General features: G+C 34.0%; 1 protein-coding gene across 4 annotated transcripts; it reads left to right on the top strand.

The window, feature by feature from the left end:
• The first annotated feature begins 3,721 nt into the window (after positions 1-3,721).
• On the top strand, positions 3,722-8,045 carry LOC107842488 (bifunctional protein FolD 1, mitochondrial). 4 transcript variants are annotated; one of them, XM_016686367.2, is made up of 5 exons: positions 3,722-4,038; positions 5,363-5,679; positions 6,034-6,270; positions 6,894-7,061; positions 7,232-8,045. In XM_016686367.2, exons 1-5 carry the CDS (start codon positions 3,837-3,839, stop codon positions 7,400-7,402), a joined length of 1,095 nt encoding a protein of 364 aa, XP_016541853.1. In that variant the 5' UTR covers positions 3,722-3,836; the 3' UTR covers positions 7,403-8,045. The 4 variants fall into 4 exon arrangements, with proteins under 4 accessions (XP_016541853.1, XP_016541855.1, XP_016541854.1 ...); XM_016686369.2 differs by having other exon boundaries at positions 6,127-6,270; XM_016686368.2 differs by having other exon boundaries at positions 5,366-5,679.
• Positions 8,046-8,703: the final 658 nt, after the last annotated feature.

Consider the following 8,703-nt stretch of genomic DNA (forward strand, 5'->3'; position numbering starts at 1 on the left):
CATTTTCATAAAGCTTTTTCCTTGCATCCTTCTTTGAGATTGTTTGTTCATGAACCTGCACAAATGAAAAAGTGACTCTAGGTAAAATGCTAGCACCATGGTTAGCAAGTAACAAAGGATCTATATTGAAATTGTCGTTTTCAATTTGGGAAGACTCATTGATTAATTGGACATGTTCTTGAGATCTTAAGGTACAATTTTGATGGTTAAATCCCGGTGTTTGGTTAATGAGTCGTTTCTTCATGTTTTCCAATATACTTCAATTTGTGTCACGGATCCATTTATTTTATCCACCGTACATTGCATCCCCATGAAAGATTTCATAAGGGTATCAGTGGTTTCTCCATCCATAGCTTCTTAGTACAATTGAGAAAAAAGAGAGGAAACAACTATTGATGACTCATTTGAAAGATAAAGATAAGGACTTTGAATTCAAGAATCAAAATAAGAAAGAAAGAAATAAAAAATGACAAAATGAACAAAGAAATATAACATAAGAGACTTGAATTCAAAAGTTTAACTAAGAAGCCAAAGATAAAAGAAAGAAAAGACACAAGAAATTAAGACACAAGAAGAACAAACAAGGACTAATTAAACAACTAAGTAGATTACGGTTTAGTTGTTAATTAGTACCCAGAATCAAATAAATGAAAGGAGGAATTAACAGATGAAATTGATGGTTTTAAACCTGATTTAGAGGAGTTTTGAAGTTGATACTGTTTTCAAAATGGTTGGAGAGGCATTGGGGAAGTGTAATTGGACGATTGCCCTTCTAGTGGTCCCTTTTTGTACCCTCCTTTGTCTTCTTCCTTTGGAATATTCTTTTTGATATCTCTTAATTTTTTTTCTCTCTTTGGAAGAATGAAATATTCAAACAAGGACCACACCTTCTCTCACTTTCCTTTTGGATCAAACACCACCTTTTGAAAAGAATTCAAGATGAAGATTTGAATTTTCCTCAAGAACACTCAAGAACATAAAAAACATCAAAATGCTCTAACTCTTCAATCCTTGCTCGGAATGCGATGAAAGTTTGAACCTACGATCTTTTCTACCTCTTAATCACATTTCACACATAATTATACTCAAATTCCTCACCAAAAATTTTAGGTTTCAACACCCACCTTCAATCTTCAAACTTGAGCTCCTCAACAATGGTAGATCCTCTGATTTAACTCTGATTGAGCTCAAATTTGAGTAGACTCTAATAGTGTTAGTGAACAAAAATCTAATACTAAAAATATAAGAAAACAATAAAATAAAAGACTCAAAATTTGACCTTGGGTCAAAAATGGGAATAGTACTTTTTTTTGAATTTTTAATTTTGACACTTCTTTTTTTGTGGATTTTCAAGATAGCAAACCCAAGATTGACTTCGTATGAATGAAATCAAGCTCGGATCTGATACCAAATGATACAAAATGAAAATACAAAAATAGAAACAACACGAAAACAAAGAAAAACACTAGATACGAAAGCACAAAATAAGAGAATAAAGAAATGAAACGATAAAGTAAAAGATAAGTAGATTGACATAAATCGATAACGAGAGGACAACTAAGGGTATACCAAACCCTAGACCTTCCTATCAATTACCTATAACACCAATCTCTTATGAGGACACAACAAAAATGGATCCCGAGCACCCATGTTTCTAGACAACCAAAGAAACTCCCAACTTGTTTCAATAATAACATTCACAAATGTATCTCAATTCATCATTCAACAACCATCTCTAAAATGAAGAAAAACTAGCTATTTATTATACAATGGGCCCAAAAGTGACCTAAGAGCCAAAATAATGCAATGGGCGCCCATACTCTCTCAAAGTCCAAAATATCATCAAAATGCGGTGTCGCTCATTCCTTCTTCGGAGGATATCATCAAATACAGCTTCTTCTCAAGCTATCCTCTATTCACGTATTTGATACCCTAAAACGATCACGTCTTGGATCCGTCGATGTGATCCTTGAAGTATCTATCCCAAAGGAGTGGAACCCATTGAGCTTGTATTATCAATGATACGTGACAAAACTACAAAAATAAAAACGACACGAAAATAAAGACAAAACAAAGAAAATAAAGTAAATGATAGATAGATTGACATAAATCGATAATGAGAGGACGGCCAAGGTTATACCAAACCCCAGACCTTCCTATCAATTACTAATAACATAAACCTCTTATGAGGACACAACGAAAATAGATCCCGAGCACCCACGTTTCAATATAACCAAAGAAACTCCCAACAAGTTTCAATAATAACACTCGCAAATGTATCTCAATTCATTATTCAACAACCATCTCTAAAATGAAGGAAAACTAGTTATTTATAGCCATGGGCTATTTATTACACAATGGGCCCAAAACTGACCCTAAATTGCGATTGGGCCAAAAAGTGACCCAAGAGCCAAATCAATGCAATGTGCGCCCATACTCTCTTGAAGTCCAATCTATCATCCAAATGCGGTGTCGCCCATTCCTTCCTCGGAGGATATCATCAAATACAACTTTTTTCTAAGCTATCCTCTATTTATGTATTTGATCCCCTAAAACGATCGAGTCTTGGATCTGTCGATGTGATCCTTGAAGCATAAATTCCAAAGGAGTGGAGCCCATTGAGCTTGTATCACAGTTGCGGTAGCTCAATGGTCAAGGAGGATTCACCTTACGGGATGGTTGCGGGTTCGAATCCCCAGTCCAACATTTTTGATGTTATAAATTTAGTAATAAACCTTTAAATCTGAAGTATTGAAAATAAAAAAAAAAGTATTGTGAGACCCAAGGATCAATTCCTGGTCACGTGGACAGAAGCGGTGGCTTCAACCAGCGCACCAAGGTGCACTACTATTCATTTGGGGGTGTACTATTAACTATATCCCAATTTCTCAAGATATATACACATATATACACACAGTTCTTTTCAACGTTAATGGGTGCAATTGCACCCCCACTTATACATGTGGGTCCACCCTTGATTACATTGTAGCAAACAAATACGTTATGTAATTACTACCTTATTTATTACACCAATTTCAATTACTAGTTGACTTTCTAACTAGACCCTATGTAAATAGATTTTTAATATTTTCTTAAAATTTTAGATCTAAGAGGATGTTTGGATTGACATTTTAAAAACCACATAAACTCACATTAAAAAACAACTAAAAGCTAAAAGCTAAGGGGTGGTTTGAAGTCACTTTTTTTAAATGACTTATAAGCTAAAAATTAAAAGTCAAAAGCATGTAGCAATCATCTTTTGACCTTTTTAAATACTTTTTAAGCCTAAATTAAAGTGTTTAAAATATTTTTTATCTTTGTCAAACACTTATAAAAATTAAAAAGAACTTAAAAACCCAAACAAGTCAATCCAAACGCCTTCTAAGTTGAAAATATTAAATTTTTGACTTTTAATTTAATTTATATTTTTCAACCTAAATATAAGCATTTAAGAAAAATTTCTATCTTTGCCAAACACCACAAAAGGTGGAAAAGAAAAAAGAATTAAAAGTTATTTTCTCCGTTCATTTTTTTTTTTTTTTTTTAATTTTGGAGTATTCAATAATATTTGTTACCATTTATAAAATTAATAATAAATTTACTTATTTTTATCTTTTTTACCTATAATATTAACTACGATTTATAATGTAATACATTTTTTAAAATATTAAATTTATTATATTTAAATAATAATATTTGTGTCATTTACTGTTTTTTAATTGGTGTCAATGGTAAAGCGGACAACTAAACACCTAAAATAAACCTTCTGAAAGCGCAATCCAAATCTTGTCCGAAAAGCCGACAGGTAGAGGCTTGAGTTTCTCCTCTCGGAAAAAATGATAACTCTGAAAATGACGCTAAGAAGAATGCTGTCGGAGAGACGACGGAGCAATAATAAATTATCAAGAGCTCTAAGTTCGTCTCAGATTCACCACGCTTCCAGAACCACATGGTCTCCACCTCTTGTTTCACTTGACCTCCTCGATGACTGTTCTTCCACTTTCACCCATTCTCACGCTGCTCCCATCCAAAAATGCAGTAAGCATCTCACCTTTTCCCGTTTCTTCAATTATTAATTTATTACTCAGAATTACTTTATCCCTCATTCCTTAGATTGCTCATGTTAACCATGATCCTAGTGTAATAAAATTCTTTGACTTATATGTCATGATTAGAGGTAATTTTGGGGATTTTGTAATTTTAGTCTCATAAGGAATTTCTGTTGGTACAACTAGTCACTTTCTCAACATTGTACCTATAATCATCATACAGATTTTTGTTCTGTTTTCTTGATAAGCTGTACTTGTGTGCTTTACCTCATAGCCCATGGAAAAATGTGACTGCGTTGCGTAATAAGAAGATGCCAGGGATCCTGGTGTATGAGTATTAATCATTTAACTATCATGACTCTTCAATCCTCTAATGTTTGATAGTTTTTTCTAGTCTAGTGCATACTTGAATTAGAGCATTCAATGCTATTTGCCACACTTAAAAAGATAAAAAAGAGGAACAAGAGAAATCAAATCAGCATTGAATTATCATGCAACAAAAAGTGTTCTTGTCTCGTGGCTCTCTGTGGTTGTGGTCAACATTTGGAGAAATGATCATTGCAAATTAGTTTCTCAGAAGTAATACAAAATCAGCTTCGCTCGTTTTCACTTTTTGTCATAATATATGTATCCCCTTTTTGAGGCTATAAGCCTATAACAATGTCCTCTCTCTCTCTCTCTCTCTCTCTCTCTCTCTCTCCCTCAATCTTATTAAGAAGAGAAAGGGGAGAAAACTGTCAGAGTAAGAAGATTACTCTTTTCCAACCTAAAATTTGTAATGAAACATTAATAAAGAAAAGAAAAATATTGATGGAAACAAAAGCGAATGTTTTTTTTCCCCAATTTATTGTGGCAGTTTATGCTAGTACGCAACTGTTCTCACCAGCTAAATCAAACTCCAAAAGCAGGGGTTAAAAGGTTTTGGGCCTCTAGTTGCTATTGTTGAGACCAAATTTAACAGAGCAACTAAATTTTAAAAGAACATTTGGGATAAAAGAACTCTATTGCATTTTAAGGGGCATTTCCGTAGGACTCTTCACCTCATAATGTCAAACTAACGTTTCAAATGTGGTTCTTCCAATCTCACCTTAGCAGCCTCGCAAAGTAGATGCTTGTCGAATTACTCGGAGCGAAAATTTTCATGCTATACAACCTTTGGTTGTTCCGTAACTTTAACTTTGTATAAATCTTGATTTCTAATGATCCTTACACTGCCCTTATCTATTCATTGCAATCCCGGTTTTTCAAGTTTCCTATGATTGAACCAAAAAGGAAACAAAGAAAAATTCTGCTGCTTGTTAATTTATTTTCAGCAGCCAACGATAATGCTAGAATAATTGATGGGAGATCTGCTGCCGAGGAAATTAAATCAAGCATAGCCATAGAAGTTAGCAGAATGAAGGAATCAATAGGGAAGGTCCCTGGTTTGGCTGTAATATTGGTGGGCCGAGGGCAGGATTCTCTTGCCTATGTCCGTAACAAAATAATGGCTTGCCATGAGGTTGGGTTTAAATTTTCAATTGCTGAACTCCCTGAGAACTGTACGGAAGAGGAGGTTTGTGATGCATTGTCAAATTATAACAAGGATGCATCAATTCACGGTATTCTTGTGCAACTTCCTTTGCCACAGGTAAATCTTCAACTAAGTAATATGGGCTTATTCATTTTATGTGAAAGACACCAAAAGGCGTGAAACTATAAGTTTCCGATTACGTAGTTGATACCTAAACTTGAGAATCTGTTTCTTTATTCATCATTTTCTCCCAAACCAGATGTTAGCAGTGGTTGAATACACAGCTCATCGCTGTTAAGGTCAAATGAAAGTTGAAATTGAGAATATTAGATATGAAATCTAGGGGAAATGTCCATTGAATCTGCGCAATCACAGTCTATATGCTGTAAGCATTATGCTGTGCCCCCTCCCCCCAATCCCAAACCCCGTGTGTTATATATTTTCTGTTGCTAACAGAAGTCATTGGAACAGCATTTTGACGCGGGAAAGATATTGAATGTACTAAGCTTAGAAAAAGATGTGGATGGATTTCATACACTAAACATTGGGAACTTGGCCATTCAGGGTAGAGAACCATTGTTCATCCCGTGCACTGCTAAAGGCTGCATCGAGTTACTGCTCAGGTCTGATGTTGAAATAGTTGGGAAGAGAGCTGTAGTGATTGGGAGGAGCAACATCGTTGGATTACCTACATTTTTGTTGTTGCAGGTGATAAATCTGTCACAGATAGCTTTCACTCTGTTGCACTCTTGTAAATCCAGTTCTTCAGATATACATGTGCCACTCTAAGGGGTCATTTGTACACAGAATAGCACATAGCATTAGACATGAGATCGAATAATTAGTCATTCATACGCAGATTTTGTCCAAAAATATGTCATTGTGGTATTTTTATACTAGAGTGTTGTTAATATGGTGTATGAGGCCTTGCAAAAACTTGTGTAAAATGTCCTTGCATAAGTTAGTTCAGACTTGTTTCAACTACTGTATAAGTAGGTAGTTTCAGTGATATGAAACAGTTTTAAATATTTCATGTACTGAGCTTCTATATAAAGCACTAGATTGCATCTGTATCAAGATATTACTTAAGCATAATGCAGAAATAAATACTGTGCTTGTATACCAAGCATGGGATTGATTTATTATACTACATATTCAGTCTTTTGTAACAAAATAGTAAACTGCATATTCGATCATTTGTATTAATGGACCAAAATTTTGACTCTATTGATAATTCTAAGATTCTTAATTGCGCATATTAGTAATTATTCCATATTAAAGTCTATGTATTTTCTCCTCACCATATTAAACGATGTGAACAATGTTTGCAGAGGCACCATGCAACAGTAAGCATTGTGCATGCATATTCAGAGAATCCAGAAATTATTGCTCGTGAAGCTGATATACTTGTTGCAGCTGCGGGAGTACCTAATTTAGTCCGTGGTAGTTGGTTAAAGCCTGGAGCAGTTGTTCTTGATGTTGGAATAAATCCAATTGAGGTAATTTCTGAAGTTCCTCTATAGTATAGCATTATCTTGTCCACCTAAATGGATGACAGTGAAAATTAACTCGGTAGGACTAGTCATAAATTTTGTGTCCGAAAATGTAAATTGATTAAATAATTGTATGCGTGAAACAATAAAGTCATTTGGCTGATTAATTGGTGCAGGACCCTGAGAGCGAACATGGTTACCGTTTGATTGGAGATGTTTGCTTCAAAGAAGCAGTCAGGATAGCTTCTGCAGTAACCCCAGTTCCTGGAGGTGTAGGTCCTATGACAGTTGCAATGCTTCTTCTGAACACCCTTGAAGCCGCCAAACGTGCACTTCATTTTCCTTGATCTAAGGCAGAAGAAATCCTCCAGACCGCACTTGGTGGGAATATACTGGGGATGTTGTTGTTGTAAGGCAGAAGAACTCCTATAATGTTTCATTTCTTCCTCTCTATTAGGAACATGGAGATTTACTAACTCAAGTTTTGCGCAACCAACCTCTACATTTTCGGTCGTGTGTCTGGTGGACCAATCACTACCATTAGTCAATCCCGACATTCAGGGAGGTTCTCAGTTCCCAACCTCTTCAAGTAGCAATTCCGATCGAAAGTAGCAGCTGCAGCTTCACTATTTGGGATGACGCACTGAGATAATGCATTGGAGGACAAGCGAATTGCTAATAAAATTAGTGTTTGGTTTCTATAATGCAGAAATTATTTTGTTTAACTATCTATAGTTGTGTATATTGATTTGCTCCTTAAGGTTCCTTTGTGAGGAAAGAACCTAGGGAGTTTAAGCAATGGGAATTCTAAAGTTTTTCAGGGAAAAACAAAGATGTCTTCTACGTTTTTCATAATATGTGGAACTATCGATGTAATTTAATAGTCATTCGCTGTGATGCTACATGAACATAAGAAAGGATGAGAGAACAAAATAACATGTGATTCAACAATTTTAGATTCATCTATACATATATCTGCTTGTGTGGTAATTCGTTCTATGATGAATATTTTACCTATATATAAGGCTGAAGCAGCTAAGTAGGCTGGTTATGGTTCTGCTTCATTCGTGATTTTACTATATTATCTTTAATTAATTATTATAAGTTATTTACGTATTAAAATTGAAAATATTTGACAAAAAAATTAAAATAAACATTTATGACATGACCGCTTCAGCTGCTTCAATCGTGATTTTACTATATCACTCATAATTAATTATTATAAGTCATTTAAGTATTAAAAATTAATAATATTTAATAAAAAAATAAAATAGAGCTAAAGTGATAAATTATTTTTTGATGCTTTAAATTAACTTGACGTCTTATATGAGACCACTTAGAAAAAATTCACAAGTATTTTTTATAATAATTTCACTAAAATTTACTATGTCACTTCTAATTAGTAGAACAGAAGAAAAAATATTATAAATCACAATAATTAAAAAAATTAAATAATTTTAAAAATATAATTGATTATCAACCACACAAATGTTTGAACAACTTAAAATATTGTTATACAAATTTCATCAATGTAAACATAGTAATATATGCCTGACTTAGAATTTATCAACCAAAAGGTTCTAATTAAGTAATAGAATTATACATGAAGTAAAATTTTTATGAATCAATATTGGACCGTGCGTAGCAC

The sequence above is a fragment of the Capsicum annuum genome, chromosome 9, assembly GCF_002878395.1.
Source record: "Capsicum annuum cultivar UCD-10X-F1 chromosome 9, UCD10Xv1.1, whole genome shotgun sequence".
Lineage (NCBI taxonomy): Eukaryota > Viridiplantae > Streptophyta > Magnoliopsida > Solanales > Solanaceae > Capsicum > Capsicum annuum.

Coding starts and splice junctions, on each gene's coding strand:
- LOC107842488 (XM_016686367.2), top strand. CDS start 3,837: ATGATAACTCTGAAAATGACGCTAAGAAGAATGCTGTCGGAGAGACGA. Junction 5,680..6,033: donor TGCAACTTCCTTTGCCACAG/GTAAATCTTCAA, acceptor TCATTGGAACAG/CATTTTGACGCGGGAAAGAT. Junction 6,271..6,893: donor CTACATTTTTGTTGTTGCAG/GTGATAAATCTG, acceptor CAATGTTTGCAG/AGGCACCATGCAACAGTAAG.